This window comes from Corvus cornix, chromosome 6 (genome assembly GCF_000738735.6).
Source record: "Corvus cornix cornix isolate S_Up_H32 chromosome 6, ASM73873v5, whole genome shotgun sequence".
Lineage (NCBI taxonomy): Eukaryota > Metazoa > Chordata > Aves > Passeriformes > Corvidae > Corvus > Corvus cornix.
The window spans coordinates 30,467,909-30,489,841 of record NC_046336.1 but is presented as its reverse complement, the minus strand read 5'-3'; the positions used below and the strand labels follow the sequence as shown (position 1 = coordinate 30,489,841).

The following is a 21,933-nucleotide window of genomic DNA, read 5'->3' as shown; positions in this document are numbered from 1 at the left end:
GGGGGGGGGAGAATCCATTATGATATCTAGGTTATTTTCTAATTTGTTTGCTAGATAGACTGATGGTGTTTCAACATTATTTCAGCATTATCCTGATGCTGGGATATAGTGACTAAAACCCCGTCTGTTCCATCAGATTTTTTATTATCAAATGTCAACTTTTAACCTCACCTTCTTAGTGGCTTATGCCTATAAGGGTTTTTTATTTGAGAAGTTCTCCCAAGCCTTTAATACTGTAGATTCAGGAATCAAACCAGTGTACTAGCAACTGAATCTGTGTAGGAGGTCTGACAGAGTTACAGTATGATTATAAAATAATCATAGTGGAGAAAATACTGCTCAAGGAGGTTAAAATACATTTCTGTGTAGTCTGACACTTGATTGTTTCTCTCCCTGCCTACATGACACACACAGGTGAGGTGAACAATCTGGTATTTTTATTTGAGGAGTATATATTAGCATGTTGTCTCAGTAAGATGGAGCTTTTTATGAAGATAATTAAAACAAAATGCATCACTGTTGCTTAATACTTAAGTCTTAGTGTTTGGAAATATGAAAATACTACTTTTAAGATACTCTTACAGGTAAAGTGTATAATGCTTAGAATATAAAAAGGATGTATTGCAAAACACAGACAAGTGTTCCAGTACTCCCAACAAGCTGGGACTAAGCACAGAGGCACTGAGTCCAAAATGAGTAATCCTCTCTCTCCATGAATGGCCTTTCCCTATTACGGGAATCCATAGACAGCCAGATAGAAATGCTGAAGAACTGGCAAATGGAGTTCCTGCTTTTCTGGAGACAGTGGAAGTAGAAAGGGAGGAAAGGGTAGAAGTTGCAGCCTTTTAACTATTCACCAACACCCCTGGATCACCCTCTTCCCCCCCAGTTCAGAATATGTTGCAGATTGAATGTGCTTATTCTATAGGTCTTGCTGTGTCTGACAAATAGTGAAATGCACTGCTGTCAGTAAAAGAGAGTAAATGTAAACTTGGAGGAGTGGCCCTGAGGAGTCTTTTGCTTCTCAGAAACTGAATCCAGATTTAATGTTCAACAACTTTATTCACATGATAACATGAAGTAGGTATTTCCTTCTTTCAGCTTCTTCAATATGTATTCTTTTAAAATACTGCTCTCTGTTTTTGATATTTTTCCAGGATTTTTCTACTTCACCTTCTGTATTTTTTGAAGCTTTTGTTATTGCAGATAGCTTCAAACAGGAGCTCCTCTTTAACATATCCAGCTACATGTTTCAAGAGCCAGTTCCACTCCCTGTAGAGACCTAACTGAGTTGTCCCAGCCACTATTCAAGTGACCATTTTATAGCATGGTGTCTCAAATACATTGCAAGCCCTGGGTGTGGCATCAGGCATACAGGGAGCAGTTGATGTTACAAGAGTCATGGGGCTGTGGGAATGGAAAATCCCAGCACGGGTGCATGCTCACGCTGCCATAGGAGAGGAAGTGATGCCTGGAGTGAGGCTCCCTCAGAACCGCACCCCGATTTGCCTCTGATGGAGCCAGTGGCTTTGTTTCCAGGAGGCATCCCTGACCAAAGGGCCTGCCAGCAGCCTGAGCAGTCAAGGAGCCTCAGCTTCAGTGGGAAGCTGAGCTTTCTGTGGTGAGGACGCTCCCGAGTTGTTTTGGTGAAGAGCAAGTAGAAAAATGCAAAATAAAATACAGTCCATGTAAAAGACAGGAATATGACTAAGCTGGTAAATAAGATACTCTAGACAAAGGACAAGGAGTGGTAGGGCAGAGGAACTGAAAAAACAGGTGAATTGGGAAAAAAACAGTGCTCTGGAAATCCAAGTTAACAAATATGTAGGGGGTGAGCTGGATAAAGGTGAGGCAGGTATTTAAGTTCTAGGGAATAAGAACAGAAAGGGACCTTATGAAAGGTAGATCTGGGTGACTCTCAGGAAGCTAGATGAGCTTCTGAGAGGCAGTTGGGAATGTAGTCTGAGAGAGACAGGAAATAGTAGGAGGGTGAAAGGTGGAGTCCTGTTCTGTAATGGACTTCAGTTAGTGGGAATTATGAGAGGAACACGGATGCTGAATCAGAAGAGCAGAAATTCAGTGGATGTTAGGAAGCCTGAAGCTGATGTTCTCAATCAGGTTGTTTTTCTGGAGGTGAGGCTGGAAGGAGGCTGGGTAAATGAATGTTAGATCCAGTAAGTTATAGGGGAAAAGGATGCAAGAACATTGTAAATGTCGTTGATAGGGCTGGAAGAAGAAAGTAAAGCCAAGAAATGAGTTGGACGGAGTTTGGCATCAGTGTGATGGAAGCAAGAAGGCTGAAAAAGCATGAATACTGCAAAGCATGGATGGCACCCAAGTTAAAACGGGTTTGATGAATATTGCAGACGGAGTGTGGGTAAGAACATTGTGAACTTGAAGCTGTTGTGCTTTATGAACTTGAAGCTTGCTTTGTGGAAGACAGAATCTGGTCCCAAGGTTAATGAATGTTGTGGCACATTACCACGACACTTGAAAACTCACATGAAAGTCCAGGATTTCCTTGTCCAATGTGTTGTGCAACAAGCACAGAAGGAAAAGGGTTCTTTTCTGCATAGAGTTAAAATGTGAGAGTGAGTCAAGGGCAGATGACACACAGAGACAGGAGGTGGGGAATAGAAGGCATTGCTTATGAGGGAAGATTAGGCTTCCATAAAGCAGTGGCCAACCCATTGTCAAGGTTTCAGAGGTCAATACAGCAAGCAGAGTTTTAAGGAGAAAATGGAAAAACGTCAGTGAATCAGCTTTGCTAGTGTTGCCAGTAAATTGTTCCTGAAACTGGTAAATGAGTGATACCAGGATTGGAAGATGCTGTATGTCTGAAGGTGCAGTGTGATGTGATGGGGCTGCTGGGGAAAGGAGTGCAAAGAGTGAATACTGTTGGCTGTGGGTGTTTGTGACAGAATTTTGCATGGTCTGAGCACGTGTGCATTTATTAAGGCCAGAATGAAATGCAGAATGAATATAGGTTGGTGCTCTGAACTACGGGGATGGGTAGAAAAACGTGTTTTATAAGGTTTGCTAGAAAGACCTGCACCCAGAAATGAGAGAGAGCAGGTCACACATAAGGTGACATTGATGTTACTCGATTTGAGTGAGTGGCAAGGGTCCCAGCATTTTTGCTCAATTAATGAGGGAAGGGGGCTTAGGAAAACACAAGTCTGTTACAGTGATGTTTGCCTTAAAATGAGACATCTACAAAGTCTGAGTGACTGCTCAATATTTTGTGTTTGAACATGAATCTGGAGTTAGAGCACTCTCCAGCAAATAAGAAAACTCATACAATGCTATTGACTACAATGATAATGATTTTTTTTAAGGCCATGCATCTGGTTTTTCTTTTACCACAATTATTGGTCTCCTGTTGCAGCAGGGACACTAATTCAGCCACAGAAATAGCACCAGATCACTAACAGAGCTTATTCCCAGAGTTGTGTTTACAGTACTGGTATGATGAAGTCGATGGGGATGAAGTAATGGGGAAAATTGCACAGTCATGTTGATGCATGCAGCATTAAACCCCATGATGCCTGCCCAGAGAAGGTCAAAATTAGTTTTAAAAGTTGACTGAAAACATTGCAAGGATAGAAACTATATTTTAAATTGGAATAATTTGAAATATACTGTAAAATCAGTTAGCACTGATGTGGAGTGTATTAATTGTACTGTTGCATGTGTTCCGTCATGTACACTCTTGTCCTCAGCTTCTCGGTTTTGAAAAACTACTAAAGATAGCCTGGTGAAGTTTTTGCTTGTCTGATTTGCCCACCTCAATAACCAAAAAAGGAGAGTTAAATGAAGAATTTGCCAAATGAACTGGCACCGGAATGCCAGTTACTGCATTTCAGGTGTTGCAGTTCCAGTAGTAATGATTGTTTCACACACATTAATTTCTCCTTTGGACTTTGGCTTCTGCACTTAAGTACAGGGTCTGAACTCGATGGGCTGCACAAATGCATAATGAGAATCTTAATTTCTCCACTAACATGAGGCTGACCGTAGCTCTGCCCTTACACTGCATTATTTTTGCAGGAAATATCTGCAGGACTATCACTATGAAACGGTTCTGCTTGCTAAGCAAATGTGGGGCAGCACAGACAGGAAGAAGCAGAAAAAAAATGCTAATTTAAATGATGAAGACCGATTTAACTAACCTTCATTTGTTTTAAAGTTTAAATATTTACTCATTTGCAATATTTGCATGTGCTCTTTCCTGGCCAGCAGCACTGCGCACGTGGGTTTCTCTGGCGCGGTGTGAGGAAGGAGCACGGTTTGCAGTTCAAGGGGTTCGCTGTCTGCAAGAAACGAAGGGGGATCACAGCAGAATGCCTGATCCGTGTGTGCTGTCGCTTCCCCAGTGCCGGTGCGGCATTCCCGGTGGCCGTAGCTCCCAGCAGGGCGGTGGCACAGGGCCCGGGCGCTGGCTGCCCGCCAGCCTGCAAGTGCAGGGGCTGCAGCTGCCACCGGCCCCTGCCCGCTCGGCCAGCGCCGCTCCACTGAAAAACCTGCCAGGCTTCTAACGGGGAAAAAATAGCAGGGGAAAAAAAAAGAGCAGCTCTTGCACGACTGTGCCAGCACAACCCAGCGTGCCTTCCGCCTCAAAGCAAACAAAAAACAAACTGAAAACCTCCAGCGGAGGAAGGCAAAACCATCCACCACCTGGAATTTTTCATGCAGTCACTAAAAATACAAAACCTGCAGTATTGCTATCCTCACATGTGTGGCCCGAGCCTGGGCTATGCTGCAGCACACCGGGGAAGTTACAACTGCAAATTTAGGAAGAGAATGTTTGCGTTTTTCCGTTGATTTTCATGATTATCTGTAGTTCTAGCGATTATCTGCAAAATAGGGCACGTTGTGTTACCAGTAATACATGTATCCTGTGGCAGTGAGCCAAGGCAGTAATTGAAGGTCAGGGATTGTTTGTCGAGTGCAGTTCAGTGTGCTGCCTGATTCCATAGGGGACTGGCAGTGCCAAAGAACAAAGGCAGCTCTGTTCTGCAAGCCTATAGTATGGCTTGTTTGACAGAGTTCAGGCCCAATTGTGAGAAGAAGCAAATAGGAGTGGAAAACAGTGCTAAAATAATGTGACGACTAAATAAGCCTGTAAAGTGTAGTATTTTGCAAATGTCAAAACCAGGCTTGGATAGACACTAACTTTTAAAACCCTTATTTAAAAATTGGTTAGTACCTTTATATGGCAAATCTGTGTTTTGTTAATAACATACACATATATATTGTCGTAAATTTTGTAAGTCGTAATGATGTAAACGTCACTTTATGTTGCCTTAGCATACTTAACATTAACAATTATACCTGTAGCAACTTTCTTGGTTTTTTTATACTTCCAAAAGGCGTTTTACCACTTAGTGGATTTTTCCTGAGGATGCCTTTAAGTGAAGCCCTTGGAAATGGAGTTGCTGAGTTAGTATTCCATGCATAGCTGGTGAAACTCGAGAATTTTTAGCAAAATCCCTCTGTGGTAATGAATTGGTGGTGCTGGGCTGAGTATTAATATTCTTTGTTACTAAGTTGCAGTCTATTAATAAAGCTTTGTCCAAACGGGCAAACTTGCCCGTCCTCCAGACAGTCTTGTGATTTGTATTTTAATAGTGTCTGTCTTTGGATATTATTAAGGATTGCCTGCTTTGACAGTTGCACTACATACCACACAGCTATCAGAGTGCCATTAGTTCAAGAGCAGCGTGAAGTATGTTGTGCTCTGTAATAGGCATTATTCATTTGTTTGCCCTTCCTGAAATAGCTATTAAGTGTCTGGGCTCTTAAGAGAAATGGTAAAACAAAACCTGAAACTGTATGAGAAAGGTGGGAATCTGGTGGTAGAAGTAGTATGTTTTTGGGATGCTCAGTACTTCTTGGAGGTAATCTAGTATGTACTTTATTTATTGATTACTTGGTAAAGTCTGAGTTCCAAGATATTTTCTTGTGTCAGCTATTACTGATAGGTCAAGTTTTATTTTTCAGAGGTGATGAGGCCTCTGAAGGACCAGGTCTGTAAAAGACTGTCTTGCTCACTTGAGAAGAGGTTCTGTTGCTGTTGGGTGGCAGAGACCAAGGCACACTTCTGCTCCAAAGGGGAACCGCAGTGCGAACTGCAGCCCCAAACCTGGAATAAGGTTGCCTTTCAGTCTTTGCTACTACATGACCTCTCTCAGTACTGGTGAAAGTGACTGAGGTGTTATTCCCCCCTATCCAGTGAGAGGTGGGCTGGAGAATAAGGAAGTGAAAGGAAATAAGGTCAGAATGGTGTCACTAAGATGTTTAATGTTTTCCTCTGGTGATAAGGCAGTGCAGCCCCACCATGGCATGGCTGGGGCAGGTGTGTTTTGGGGGAACCAAGGAGGTTAGTGAGCCATGTTCTGCTGGTGGAAGAAAGCAGCCTTTCTGTGGCAAGCCCTGAGGGTATCCCTGAGCAGATCTGGTCACGGGCTGTGGCAGGGGTGCTGGAGGAGCAACTGTCCAGTCTGGGTGGTCAGGAATAGATGGAGGCTGCTCAAGGCACTGCTGCCTCCCCTCAGCCTTGTTGCCATATAAGGCTGCTCAGCTGCCTTGAGCCAGCCAGGATGGAAGACCACTTAAAAAAGGAAAATCAATACAATAAACTGCCTCTGCTAGTGTCCCTTCCAAGCAAAATCCAGGAGTCTTGCAGTTACAGGGTTTGAGCATAGGCCAGGTAGTGACAAACTCCATGTACAGGTAGCCTGGTTCCTGCCCTTGCTTGTATGCGTGCAGTGTCACTGTTATGGAAGAAAACCAATTTGCTGGAGAAAAGCCTGTGGTGGGTAGAGAGCCTTCTAGTTCAGCTTTAATGTTTAGCTGTACCCAACTATTTTATTTCAAAGCTTAGTATGTTATAGCATTCCGGTACACCTTTAAGCTTACATCATTTGGAATAATTCAAGATGAGAACAGAGATGTAGTCATGCATTGATTTCCCATTATTCTCATACTTTCTTGGCAAATGACACGCTTTGTATTTTTTCCATGAAGTGAAAAATGTACAGCTGTTTATGTTTAAAGAGTTTGGGGGAAATAAATGTCTCTATCACAACCTCCCTTGTGATTATTTTTTCTTTTTTTTCTTCTTACTATCCACGTTTGTGTATGTGAGCTAAGTTCAAGGAGTGTATTACAGGTGTTTTTGCTAAATTTCTCTTTGGAAACCATTTTCTCATTACGAAGTGTCCCCTGAACTTTTTCACCCTGCAAGATGCAGTTGAAGTTTCCATGTGAACTGTTAACAACTAGTTAGTGACATTAGCTTGTGTTGGAAAGTGGGGAAACACGCTTTATTTCTATTTATTTTTTTTTTTTTTGGCGGGGGGAGGCGGTCACCAGGGACAAAATAGGTTGTATGCTAAAAATGAGAAAATTGTGCTTGAGAACGTTTTCCGTGAGTTTCTGCTGAGCACTGTGTGCTGTTGCTGAAGGCTTTGAGCTGCGCAGCCTCGGCTCTGACGGCGCAGGGGGGCGCAGAACCGCCCACTACCCTCTGCTCCGGCTGCTCCTGGACCCAAACCAGGCACTGAGCTCATGCCTGACCCGCCCTTCCTTTTTATTACTTTTTTTTTCCCCTCGGTTTAATGTGGACGAGCTGCAGCCCTCGCTTGCTAACTTTCCAAAGCCCACCTGCGGGAGGGATAGGGAAGAGCTTTCCAAGGCCGGGCTCAGCGCCGCGGGGGCTTCGCGGGGGGAGGAAGCACTGAGGCCATAAACGAGGTTTGAGGTTGTGGCACGGAGCGGCGGCAGCGGGCGGCTGTCGGCCCCGGGTGCCCCGGCCGCGTTCCCGAGCCGCCGCCACACGTGTCCCGCGACTCCGCCCCCGCGGGACGTGGACGCGGGCCGCGCCTGCCGAGCGCCGCCTCTTCCCGCGGCGTGCTCCCGGCGCTCAGCTCGGTGTTCCCAGCCCGGCTCCTCCCGCCCCGGCACCGCGCGCCCGCCCTTATGTAAGCAGCGGCATCGGCAGCGCGCCATGACCCAGCAGCGGGGACGCGCCGGGCCCTCCGCAGAGCGCACAGCTGCGCGGTAGTCCGCGCCGGCCCCACAAAGGGCGGGCGGTGAGTCGTCCTCCTCCTTCTCCTCCTCTCTCCCTCCCCGCCGCCGCCTCCTCCGGCCCCGCCGTCTCCGCCCCCGGCACGGCCGCCCGGCCCGACCCGGAAGCGGCGCGGCGAGAACCATTTTCCTTGTGAGTTCAAAGGCGGAGGCGGGTGCGGAGGTCCCGCGGGCCGGGCTGCCGAGCGAGGTGCGTACCGGCCGGGCGGGGGGGGGAAGGAGAGAATCCGCCGCTGTGGTTTGGGGGGCGCCTCAGCGGCTTCCCCTGCGGGACACACAACCCGCGCGGACACTTCAACTTTGCGACGGGCGCCTTTGTTTGCCCTCCGAGGCTGCTGAGGCGGAACGGGCCGCACCCCCGGCCCGCGGGGCTGTCGCGGTCCTGACCCCCCCCTTCGTCCCGTCCCCGCGGAGCGGCGCACGTGACGAACGGGCTCCCGCGGGGGGCGCGCGCGGCGCGGCACGCGGCCGGCGGCGGCTTTGTGCGCGGCCCGGCGAGCACGAGAGCGCGGCGACCCCGGGACTACGTGAGTACCGGCTATCTCCCGCACCCGCGGAGGCGCGCAGGGTGGCCTGCGCCGCTCGGGAAACGGGAGAAGGGGAGTTAAGAAAAAACCTGAGGTTTTGTGGGTTTTTTTTTGCTTTTCTTCGGTTAAGTTTCTGCCGTTAAGGCGGGGTGGGGGAGCGGCAGGACTCGGTGCCGGCCGTTAACGGCGCGGACCCCGCCGTTAGAACAGCCGTGGGCGCCGTTGGTGCCATGCGGCAGCTCCGGCGGGCAGCGAGCCCGGCTGGCGCTGCCTTCCCCCCGCGTCCCGACGGGTACTTCCTTCTGGCCCCCCCGGCGAAGGGCTGCGAGAGTTCCGCCCGGAATAACGCCTTGGCTGGAAACGGGTGCTTCCGTAGGGATTGCAGGCAGGGTAATCCGCGAATGAGGAAACCCCGTGCTCGATTTTAACGTCAGATCTGCTTTACTGATTGTCCGCTCTTTTCACTTGGTAATTCTGCCTTTGAGTACAAACCATGGCAACAAACAGGCGTTGGAAGAGAGCTACAGCTATTTTGAATGATTGAGTGTCATAATGAAAAGGTGCCAGTGTTTGCGCTATTGCAGACTAAACAGCAAGGCTAGAGAACAATATGTGGAAAAGTTTTCTGAATAGCACGTAAAAATTAAGTTTACATGATCTTTTCAATTTTTGTGCTTTAAAGAGGAAGAAGTAGAGAGTGTAAATGTTTTAGTGTAAGAATAGCTTTCTAAATTATTAACTCTTTCAAAGGCTGTTAGGCTTACGGCATAAATTCCTCTAGAAAGATTTTTTAAAAAGGGCCACTGCGGTGTGTGTGCATAGTAGGATGTGTTTTTGTGGTGTGGGGAGCAGGCTTGAGGCACAGTGCCCAGCTAAGCAGCCTGTGAGCTTCAGCGAGGCAGCTGAGGCAGTGGTACGTGCGGGATGAGCCGGGCAGCAGCTGCGAGCTCAGCTGTAACCCGAGCGTTTGCTGCATTGAGCCTTCTGGGTGTCACAGCCTGGCAGCGCCCAGGCTGCAGCAGCCGAGGTGAGGCGGCTCCTGGAGTCCTGGCCAGTGCCAGGGAACTGCTTGCTCACATGCTGGAGGCGGATTACCACCACTCCAGCTGCTTAATTGCACTGGGCAGAGGTAAAAATGCACTGTGTGCTTGCTCGCTGCTGCTTCCTTGGGAAAGTGGGTCCTGTGGTTGCTATGGGGGTTTTGGAAAGATAAATAAAGAGATGAGTTGTGTTATTGGGCATTAGAAAAGGTAGTAAGTGAGTAATCTGCTGTGTTAGTATTTGGTGAACGCTTTTGAATAGTTTTGTGATTGTTTTCTGTGGAGAGATGGTAATTAACATCTTCTAAAAAGTTATTTGAGTTTCCAGAAGATCCAGAATCCAATTCTCAGACTCAGTGTTGTCCCAGCTGCCTCTTGTAGGCAAGTTATTGCTGGCATGAGCTGGGGTAAAATCATGGCGAGGGGGGCAGAGTAAGAAACACGCTTTATTCAGCATCAGGGAACTTGCAGGAAAGCAACCAAAGAGAGTGTGTGTGTGTGTGTTTATGGAGCTCCCTTTGGCCAAGCAGGGAAATGTGGTGGGGGGAAAAGTGGATTTTTTTTTTTTTTTTCCAAGCAGCCACTTAGAATAGTGGTGAAGCCAGATGTCGCTTAAAATTGAGTGCTTGAGTCCTTCGCTTAGTTGTGGTCTTTGGGGAATTGGGTTAACACACATAAAGCTTCCTTTTACAAGCTGCAGGTTTGAAAGGGAGATTTTCGTTCACAGAGGTTCAGTTTTTCCTGGTTTCAGCCAGTATGCTTGGTTGTCCTTAAAGTTGTCCTCCACTTTGGGAATGGAAAGAGGGAGTGTCTGTGAGGAGCTCGTTGGACCTTCTTGCATCTATTTTCATGTTATTGCATGTCTCACATGCTTGCCTCTGATAGCTGACTCTTGCCTACTGTGCTCTTGTCTGTTTTTCTCTGTGCATGGGTAATATGTAGTGTGAAATTCAGTTATGTCTTCCATCTTAAAGTTTTTCAAATCCCTAACCTGTCCCAGGTTGCGTATCTCCTTGGTGGCTTGCCTATCTCGTGGAACTGATGGAGCCTGGACTTTGCTTTTCCAAGAACTCATTTATTAAAGGGTGGTGTTTTGTTGTTCTTTGATAGTGGGAATGTTTTTTAATAGCGTCTGAAAAATCTCAAGTTGTGTGCAGCGGAGCAGCCATTCGCATAGGAGGAAGTGTGTGACATGGCATGGTTTTGCTTTATTTACATATTTTTCCTCTGTGCTTGTGGGATAGCCTGCATCCTCCACATGCGTATTTTGGGGGCGTTGACCTGTCTAGAGGCACAGATCTATGAAAGCAAGTGAGAAGGCATTACGTTTCTCTTCTCAGAATAATCACACTCCCAGATCTATATTTGGAACTAGTTCTTTCAATACCAGTAGGAAGATAAACCAATGGCTCACATGTACCTTAATCTGTAGTGTTGTCTGAATCCTGAATGATGACTGCAAGCCACATTCCACGCAGTTTTGTTTCAGCTAATGATGTGGTATGTCCTGTTGTTTGTAGTCGGAAACACATTTCTTGACCTAAAAAATAGCTCAGAAAGTTAGAAAGGAGCCAGCATGGAAAAAGTAGAACAGTGTGAGGGAAGACGTGGGGGCAGATTAAGAGCTGAAAGACTACAGCATTGGCTTTTTCAAAGAAAAGTTTGTCCTCTTGTGAGTTTATACACTCAACATTTTGCAATTTGATGATGTGAACTCCACCCTCTCTTAGCCATTAGCAATACAAGATCCATTGTAGGGAAGTGATGGAAGAGCAAAGGCCTTTTCTTAGCTATTAGAGGTTAAATAATTATTTACTATTTGAACTCTGTAGTTGGCATATTATCATATGCTCTTGCTCCTCCAGCCCTTTCATCTGGTTACGTATTGTAGAGATGGCGGACTGGCTGAGAGGTTTGGCTTTTTTACCTTGCTTGTCTGGGAAAGAGTAGCAGCTGAAGTGAAACCTTAAATAAAATTGAAACAAGAATGCAGTGCATTCAGTCTGAGCATTTGTGGAGATGGATAAATTTATTAGAAAGTATAATGTATCTCCTGTGAAGTATTCTCTCATTTGTTTAGTAAGTGCCAAAGCCGAAGCTCCAGAGCGACTTGGGTTATATTTAGCCTAATCGCAAGGCAACACCTTTGTAAAGTAGGTAATGAAGCCTGATAAAACCTTGAGTGCTCTGTTACGAGCTGCCTGCAGACTGGCTGAGGGCAGGTCGGTCGCTGGCTCTGCTGCTGCCCTGCTTAGTGGCTTTTGTCAAGTTATGGGATTGCTTCGTGCCTCAGTTCCCCCATCTGGAAATAGGTCGTGGTGATCCTGCTTTCCCCTTGTAAGTACTTGGGGTCTGTTGCTGCAGGGTGTTGCGTGTGAGCTGTGATAGCAGCGTTTTACAGATCTTGGTGTAGCATTTGCACAATGCTTCATGTGGTTTGACCTACCCTTGTTTCTCCTCTTTGTCTTTTTCTCTTGCATTTTAAATTTAGAATTGGTCTCAAAGGGCTTTTTTCTTTTCCTGTTTTCCCTCATTACTGTTTTTTTGTCCTGTAGAATAACTTTCCTCTTATTTTTTTCTGTCCCTCCATGTTTTTCCCCCTTGCATCCTGCATGTTCTTTCTGCCAGTCATTTCTTTTGTTCACTGATGTCTTCCTCTGCTGTTCCTGTCTGTCTTCAGAGCAGCATTTCTCTCCCCTCCATCCGCTGGGATTTCCTTTTCACCTGACTCATCCCCAGTCGGTACATCCCCGCTCAGTCACGCTCTCCTTGCGCTTCTGTTCCAGGAAACCCAGCCAGCAGGGAAGGGGACCGCCTGCTTGTCCCCTCTCAGGGGAGATCCACTGAAGTCACGGCACCCTCCGTGCTTGCCTGCTGCATCCTGCTGTGCCTGGATGAGGGCAGGGGATTTGGGCAAAAAGGTGTCAAGGAGCCTTTTATTCCCTGCTCCTTTTTCTCTGTGCCTGGATTTTGCAGCAGAGCTGGGATGTTTCCTCCTTCCTCCAGCAGCGAGGTCTTCAGGACCTCGTTGCTTTCCCAGCACACGGAGTGAATCAGGAAACCTCCTGGCCCTGCTGCGAAATGCCCGTGCCCAGTGCTGTGGGCTCGGAAGGCGTTGTGCTGGAGCAGCCGGTTGCTGCAGGGAGGAGCGGCTGCGGGGGCGGCAGGCGCAGAGTCAGAACAGTTCAGAGATGGGCAGGGAAATGAGATGGTTGACTTGAGGCAAGGTGAACGATTTCAGAACAGGAAGGGGGGGAGCAATTTCTCATCTGCAGTCTGCTTCCACTTGAGCTGTCCTTAGTGTAATCACTGCTGTGCTAGCTGGTCCTGCAGGCAGGGAGAGAGGATCTGTGGGCTGAGCTGTGTGTTTAAGATAGAATGGTGCTTCTGTACTTTAAACTTCTGTGGTAAATAATCTTGCTCAAGCACAGTGAGGGAAGGGAAGAATGTATGGTGTAGTTCTCTTTTCCAGCTGGTTTTCCACCAACAGCACAAAGGAAAAAAAAATCAGAACACAAAATCCTTCTTTCTTGTATAACTTGTACAACAGTTCTTGTATAACTACTAATTGTTATTCTGTTTTAATTTGTTTTGATGGAAGAATACATCAGTATTTATGCAGTTTTGGGTTTGATGTGCTGAGGGTTTTTTTCAGTTGCTTAATTTTCCATTTTTTTTTCTTGATAGACATTCAAGCCCTTGGTTGGAAAAAGTGTATACAATTCAATTACTGCAGTAGAATTCCTTGTGGACAAACAGCTGGATTTCATAACTGAAGATAGTGCCTTTCAGCCCTATCAGGTAAGAAATTTGACTAGTGCATAAGTACTATCCATTTAACTTATTTAAAAGCCATATTTTTACTATTGTTTAAGTGCATTTTATGTTGAAGTTTTGTGTTTCAGGAACAATTTTCTCTTGATCATTGGCAGAGATTATTCCTTATTTTGTGAAAGATTATATTGTGTACTATATATGATTCTAGTTAATCTGATCATGTCAAGGAGTACTGTGCCACTAATATTATTGTACCACCTTTCATTAAAATACCTGACCCCTTTAAAGGTTAACCAGTACCATTAATTGTAGAGCAGATAGAAGATGGTATCCCTCCTTCTGAAGCTTTCATTTCCAGGTCTTTGCATGATATTCCACTTACTGATTTTTGAGTTTTTTTGGAGAATGAATAGCAGAAAATGTTAGTTCCTTTAAAGAAAACCACTTCTCTTACTTTTGTTTTTAAGCCTGGTAAAATTTCCAGTATTCTTGATTTTAATGCTTCTCCATTAATTAGAAACACATTAATATATTAATGCGTGTGTATTTAAAGAACAAGAGAATTAGTATTCCCCCCCCTTGCTGCTTCAGAAGAAGGTCTAAAAATCTCTTCTATGACAAGTAGAAAAATACTTGATAGTTCAGCTTGTGCTGAACTGATTGCAATTACAATAGCCATAAATTCTTCCTTATGGCTTGGATGGTACACTGCGGTGATACAGAAATAGTACTTACAGACTTGGAATAACAGATGGCCCTGAATAAATGCTATGTAATTTTGTCCTGACACCCCTTCTTCCCTCCTGCTTCACCAAGATGTTTTTTTTTCCCCAATACCAAATATAGAGCTAGAAGAAGAGAAGTGGCTGAGAGAGAATCCTAGGGAAAGGAGAGGGAGGTTCAGTTCGTGGAAAGGCTGGTGCTTTTGTGTGTCTGTGGTGGGGAAGCCAAACGAGTTGAACGTTTCTTGTCAGGGTGAGGTTACATGTTATGACTCGAGCTGCTGGAACAGCTTGGCTTTGCTGCAGAGAACAGTTCCCACTATCAGCCCCTATGCTAGTGCCTTCAGCCCTCTAAACCAGCACAGCCTTGATTTTCAAACACGGGAGGGGGTAACACAGTGCGGGGGAAAGCCTGTGATGTTCATGAGCTGAGCTGGATTAGCCCAGGGTGCATCCAGTGCTGTGGCTTCCTCTACAGAGGGGGTCAGGATGACGCAACACAGAGTGGGATATCCTCCTTTGGCAGCAGCGACCTCTTAAATCAGCTGAGCCATGAAGTGTAAATTCGCCCTCAGAGTCCAGCCGCAGTCTTCCAGATTCATTTTACAAAGCAAATACTGGTGCTAGTGTCTGTCCTTTGCCTGAAATCTGTCAAGATCATGAGTCTGATAATGCTCATTCCAGTAACAGTAATCAATCTCATTTTGGCAGTGAATCATTTCTGAGCTGAGCAAAGCAAACTGAACATAGGAGGACTGCCTTTTGTTAAACAATGCTATTGCCAGGCAGTGACATAGCAATGTGCTATGCATTTTAGGCCATTCAAAGAATATTAACTGATAGAGCATTAGACTCAGAAGCACCTTAATTTGGGAAGATGCATTCAAGTTGAAAGTGTATTTTTTAAAATGCATCAAATGAACAGCTGGCTTCATGCTATCATGATAGGTAATACTGAAATTAGCAGTGTTAGCATCTTCACTTCTCAAAGAGATACTGACCAAAAACTGCTACAAAGCAGTAGCTTGTCAAAAACAGTTCCAGAGATAAGCTTGGTCTCCCTAACTGTTGGCCTCCATTTTTGACACATAGAGGGCAATTCTGTGTTAGATCAGGCTGTTTTCCCCTCTCATGGAGCAAATAGTTACCCATTAAAGCCTGAGATGGAGGCTGTTGATCTGTATCCATCATGAGTTCGGTGACAAGATACTTGGAATTGTTTATTTTAACATTACAAGAAGTTTGCTGATGGAGATTCCTCTAAGTACTAAGGCATCCAGAATTTGCGTTTTAACTAGATACTGCTTGGATATTGAGTGTAGAAACATAAAATAGCATTGTGCTCACTGATGAATAGTGCAAAGATTTCTTTATTTGAATGATTATAAAAAGCTTGAGAAATGTCTTTTGTAAGAATGTCTCTTTGCAGGGCTAGCAGTATCTTAGTGCCAAATTGTACAAGTTAATTGTACAGATAAGAGCTTTTACTGAATGATAATGTCTTCAAGAGAACAGAAACTATATATGCTAATAATGTGTTAGACAGAAATATTAGCTTTATTACTGGGATTTATTTTCTGCTTAAAGGTACCTGAAGTGGGAGGATTGTGTCTATTGCTTTTGCTTGCTGTTTTTTGTTAATGCTGGAAATCACATTCCTAGTAATTAGTCACTTAATGTAAGGTAGTTTGTACTTGTATTTTTTTTCTGTAAGACCTTCCTTTTCTTTGGCCTCCCTTTTCTTTGCCGTAAAACCAGATCCTAGATAAATCTTTGGTAAACTTCCTGTTACTGTCCGCTTTGCAAAAAAAAAGGTATTTTTGCTCCCTTGTTTGGTCTGGAATAGCATCGATCTGCTTGTGAGCAGAAGACAGAAGTGAGGAATCATTCTTTGCAGGGATGAGTTAACTTTGAGTCTTCTGAAACGTGTTTAGTTTTTTGTTTAAGCTCATGGCTGCACATTTTGAATATGAAGTCCTTAGAGACCATGGTGACCTAAACGCTTTTTTATTGCGTTTTGCTGTTAGTGCCTAAAATTCCAGTATCTTCCTGCCAAAACAAACAAAGTTTGAATCTGTGTGGGAAGACTCCATTTCACTTCAGATACAATTCTTAACTACTGACTTAATTTTTCCCATCGTTACATAGACTCATAATACTGGTAATGGGCAGCAGACAAGTATTTGGTATGAATTCTGCTCACATCAGTTCTGATCAAGAGACAGTGGTGTTTCACATAACAATTGGGCCAAAAGGCTTCATGAATAAGGTGCTGCTGTCCAGTTGTAAAGGTGACAACTGCTCAAAGCAAAGAAAACAGCACACTTGGCATCCTTTGAGACTTGGCAGGAAAAACAAAGTTTGAGTAGGCAAAGAACTAAATTACTGTCGTTACCAGAAGTGGCTCTTCCAGAACAAGATGAAAGAGACTTTGGCAGGACTTGCTGGGGAACCGTGAACCATGCATTCCCATGCCATGTCTGCTCTTTGCATAAATAAACATGTTTCAATTGTTAAGAGATTCAATGACCTTGCTAAGGGCTGGATGAATATCGTTATTAAAAGTAGGGCATGCAGTATACAAGCCCACTTGCATGTCTTCACAAGGTTTGCTATACCAACTATAACACTTGCCAGTGAATTGGTCTTCACTGCTAAATGTGCGTATGAATCTTCTTTTACCTTATGTGTGTACTTATTAGAATCCTGCCCTTCTCTTTAGAAGTTGCTTGGATTCTGTATGTGTGGTGCCTTAAACACCAGCCTACAACTTGTTTCCGGTGGCTTTTATCTCTGTTGCTTCATGGAGGACGTAAACTGTATTATTCTCTACGTGAAACTTGTGTGTGACTGAGTGACTCATTCATTAATCTGGGATGGTCAGACCATTTAGTCATGTAGTTCATTTTATGGTGGTGACAAGGGGATCTTGAGGATAAAGCAGATACGAACATTTGCTGTGGTACTTTGCTTAGCAATGGAATGAAAATTCTGTCCTTTGCAGGAAATGAGAGACACAAAGTTTGCAACATGCATTTTCTATCTCAAACTAGTATCTGTAGGAAGTGTAAGTCTTGAAATGGGACATGTAGGTTAGGTCCTTAATGTGAATTCTACTTCGCATTCGTAATATATCATGTATGTTCTGTGTTTAAAAATTCACAAGTATGGTGGGTTTAGTAATGGTTCTTGCTGTAGTCTGAAAATGAACACCTCTTGCAAAAAGCTGTTTTAAGGAAAAATTACAGTTAAGTCTACACATACAAGTGTGACCTAAATCAAATACTTTGAACGGAAGCAGTTTTCTGTAATAAGTTATTTGTACTGTTCTGTGGCATCTATGTGTCTGTCTGTTGTGATACACATATTAAGTTAAGCAGCAGCAAAGCTAATCATGCCTTAATTTGTTTAAGCACTGTCGTTTACTTGAAGGACTATAGATGGGGATGTGAAGCATTAAAGCCCAGCATATGGTATGCGTGACCTCATCAGAGTGGTGTTTTTGTCTGGGTGGTGTTTGGCAGTGCCCGTCACAGACACTGTTGGGCTGAAGTGTGTGATTCTGCTGTTGCTGGCCAAAGCAGCTGGAGTCAACTGCATTATACTTCAGACAAGCAAATGAAGAATAACAAAAAGTGTTTTATATCGTGTTTTTCCATAGTAAAATACGCTTGTGGAAAGATCTGGAAAAGACACTGCTTTTCCCAAGCAGTGTGTGCATTTCAGCTGTGTGTCTGGGTCAGGCAGAGCAAGGGTGCATGATAGATTATATACTTCCAAATATGTACATAATGTGTGTGATAATGTATTTCCAAAGGATTTCTGAGCACACAGCACTGGAGCAAATGTGCACAGTGGAGGCAGGACAGAGTTCAAATGAAGTTCCTTCCAAATCATTAAACTTCCTGCAAAGGGTATTTTACCACTCAAGGAGGAAAGTGGAAGGGTGCACAGTCTTTAAAAAGTCCTCTTGGCTATTTGGTTAAAAAAAAAAAAAAACAAAAACAAAAACCCCAAACTTGCTAAGAATGAATGTTTACAGTGAAATCTCTCTTCAGGCCTTACACTCTCCTTCAGAACTTCTTTTTTTCAGGGTTTTTTTTTCTGGAAGACAGGCCTGGTTGCTTTAGTGTTTCTAAATGGTACAGTCTGCCTGTCTACCTCTGTGCTGAAGGCTGCAGATGTAAAGATAGGGCGATGAGAAATCCCCCGTGGGAGGTGTTGCATGCAGAGCGATAGGCACCTGTACTTTGCTCTTTTTCTAAATGTGTGTGGCACGTCTGAATGCTGGCAGGTCAAATGTCTAACGCGCCTTAAAGATTGTTGAAATAATAAACTTTCTCGCTAATCATGAAGTAGGTACATCAGATACAGGACCTAATATACACCTACCTTGATCTATTACAAATTCAAGTCATATTTGCCATTAAGAAAGACTTGAGTGAAGGGCCATGGGCAACTCCACTGCTCTGCTTTTCTGTTCATTATGGGCAGACGTTGGATATTTCAGACTGGATGCCTTTGGATTCCATGACTTGTTTGCTTGTAAGAGCAAGTAACCAGGGCTTGTGTAGTAATGACACGTGCACATAAAAAAAATCTTTAAACATCTTGAAACAGGGACAAAATAGTGTTTTTCTGTCTGTATTTTAAGCACCCCATAATTACATGTGCACTCATCTTTCAGACTTCTCTTACTTTAAGCTTCAGGCTTAAAAATAGCTGCTGCAGCTGAAAATTGGTTTTCCCATAAACTTGTACCTCCGCTGACCAGGCAGGCAGGAGCTTTTTGGGGTTGGTCCCACCCTTTGAGGTTGTGAGAAGCAGCTTGGGAACTCCGGGTGCTGGCCAGCTGGCGGCAGTGGCCATCATGTGCTCCACTCCTGCTTTCGGTTCCTTCATGGGCAACCCAGGCACACACAGCTTTCTGCATCTTTTAACTCCTCTCAGTGTTGTGCTGAAGAACTGTCTCAGTTCTTTCCCATGTCTCTGGACCACCCATACGGAGTCCAGCTGGCTTCTCTGGCAGCCTTGTAAAGAGCGATGGTCTAAACAGCTTGTTACTGACACATCTATGTTTAAGCGTACGGCTCCAACATGCAGGGAAGCAAAAGGCTTCGTCCAGCTAGAATTGGGTCAGATGACTCATCCCAGTCCTCACTCCCAGTAACACGTGCAGGACAGAAGAGTTTCATCGGGATGCTCACAAAAGGAGAGGAATGAGGGAGGAGGGATTGGCACCCTCCATTTGTAGAGTCAGAGGGAGATGTACATCATCTGCCATAAGCCTGTATTTGTGCTTCTCTTTGAAAAAGAGCTTCTTGTTTGAGAACTTGCTCTGTTTTCTCAAAAGAGGTGGAATAAAATGGCACCTTTCTGTTTTACCTTGATCTGTTAAGAAGTAAGGGCTTCAGTCACTTTTTTGTCTCAGCAAGGTTTGGCGCAGGAGTGGAGTTCTTCAGATCTGACAAGCCTTAGGGAAGTGAGCAGTGCGGAGGGGAGGCCATCAGTCAGCAGGAAGGTGACACAGTTGCCACAAATAGTGTGGCTCTTCCGGGTGGGAGGGAGTTCAGGTGGAACTTCTGAGGCTGTGGGAAGGTACACAAGGAGGAAGGGAGGAAAGAGTTGTGAGGTCCTTTGAATAAACTGAGATTACTACAATGCAGATGACTCTAAAATCCATAGGAAAACAGTTTTCCTTGCATTGTTGTAGAGAAACTTATTCTTCCTACAATTTCTGAAAAAACGCAGTCATTTCAATGATTTGATTTCATTTCATTAATCCTACTCTAGGAGGTAGTATTGAAGTAAGTAGTTTAAAAATTTGGATTTCAGAACGGAAGAGATGGAACAAAACCTGCTTCTTCTTTGAAGGTGAATATCAAATCCTTTCACTGAAGTATTTTGGTACTTCTGAAAAGCCATGCTTGGTATTACTGAGTTTAAAAATCCATCCAGTATTTCTGGATGAAGAATTTCCTGTGTTTGATCACAAGCGATTACTTCTTCACCAGTAAAAATCAGTGGAAAATATCGTTCAGTAGTAAGTGAAGGGTGCCATATCCTTGGTTCTGTATCCTTAAAATTTCTGTTTGATTTATGAAAAAGGAAAGCTTAAAGTATTTTTCTCGTGTGGTGGTCTTGACCAACACTGCTTCTGTAATCCAGACGCAAAGTCAGCTTGCAGAGAAGTCTGTTCCACATTGTAACCAGGAGCTGCTTTGCCCCTGTGTTCTTGGTTTCCCAAGTTGCTCTTTGTTGGGATTGGGAATCCTTGGTGCTTTAGGGATCTCAGAAGTGTGAATTCGAGTAAGCTCTGCAGCGTTGCATGGGAGTTTGTACCCAGAGCAGGAAGAGAGTAGGCATTCCTGCATTTCAGGTAGGGGGAAATTTGAGTTTCATGGAAATGTGTTCTTACCCAAATTAAGCCTTATCTTGACGTGATAAACACAATAGGTCATTTGGTGAGGTGCTCATGGGTTTGTTTGCTTTCGTTCCTCCCTTGGATACAATGTCCCTTTGTTCTGGCCTCCACTCTAGACCTTTTTCTTACAGAATGTATTTCTGAAATTACACTAATAGAAGTAATAATTTGTAGTCTGGGATTACTGCTTCATGGGAACTGCTCCACAGCCTTTAGCAAACTTAGTAGAGGTTGAGCACTATAGCAGTTCCAGGTGTGTGTATCTAATTCTTTTTCCAGGCCAGACATCTGGGGAGAAACTCGAGTAATTTTATACCAACTTGAATTTTTAAAATTAAAACTAAGTATGAATCTTGCTATTTTCTTAGACATTGGAATAACTTTACTAAGGGCTTGTAGAGGGCTTGATGTACAGAGCATTACTCATTTTTAACAATACACTAGTAACTACAGTTACAAAGCTTTTTTACTATTGTTTGTAAATAGTGACACCCCCCCCTTCAATCTAGCTAACATTTCCTGTGTTTTGATTGGAATTAAAATTACTATTCCCATTCTTCCCCTGTAACCTCCTCTACTTGAGTGTATCTGCCAGTATTGTTGGGAGCAGTATTTTAGTGCTTTTGAATTATAGTAATTTTTGTGCATCTCAGTGATGATTACATTTTTTGTGATTTTAGCTGTGAATTTTAAGCATGCAGTTTAGAAATTACATTTCAACCATAGAGGCAGGGCCTCTATCCTGTTTGAATGTTTTCTCTTCTTATCACCACGTCACACCATTTTGGTATACAACAGATAAAATCAGGTTAAAGCAGGTTGCAGAATGCATAAGACTTGGTGGCTAAATTATGGCGCTTGACAGGCTTGAGCTTTTTTCTTCCTTTTTTTTTCTTCCCCGAGTCATGTAGTTCAGTCTTGAATTATGTCTTCAATAGGAATTTTTTGGTTCTGCATGCTAGAAAATTTATCTATGGAAAAATATTGTGAAATAGAAGAGCATTGTATCAATTTTAAACACTGTATGACTTTCCTAAGTTTACCTCAGGGAAGTTATTGCAGCAATAACTGAAATGTCCCTGTTTTCTGATTAGCAATTTAATCTTTCCTCTTTGCAAGACCATTATTCATCAGTTCTATAAAAGGCACATCCACTGCTTTCTCCAGAGTTGCAGAGAGCTGTAGTGTTAATCCAGCTATGATATATGTCCCAGCTGGTCAGATCTCTGTTATTTATAGGGAAAATTCCTAAAAGGGCTCCAACAGGTCATAACAGAGCTCTCTGCAGGAAAAAAAAAGGCAGTGCTGCCTAAAATCCTATTAGAAATTAACTTTGAAAAGTTCTCTGCAAA

At 44.0% G+C, this 21,933-nt stretch overlaps 1 protein-coding gene across 4 annotated transcripts in view; it reads left to right on the top strand.

Moving 5' to 3' along the window:
• Positions 1-21,933, top strand: part of JMJD1C (jumonji domain containing 1C) — a 158,834-nt gene that overhangs the window by 89,466 nt on the left and 47,435 nt on the right. For 3 of the 4 annotated variants that reach the window (XM_039554089.1, XM_039554088.1, XM_039554090.1), the window contains exon 3: positions 13,346-13,459. In XM_039554089.1, coding sequence (XP_039410023.1) covers positions 13,346-13,459 — 114 coding nt within the window. Of the gene's footprint in view, positions 1-8,169; positions 8,282-13,345; positions 13,460-21,933 lie in introns of those variants that run through there. The other variant, XM_039554091.1, reaches the window with a different exon arrangement.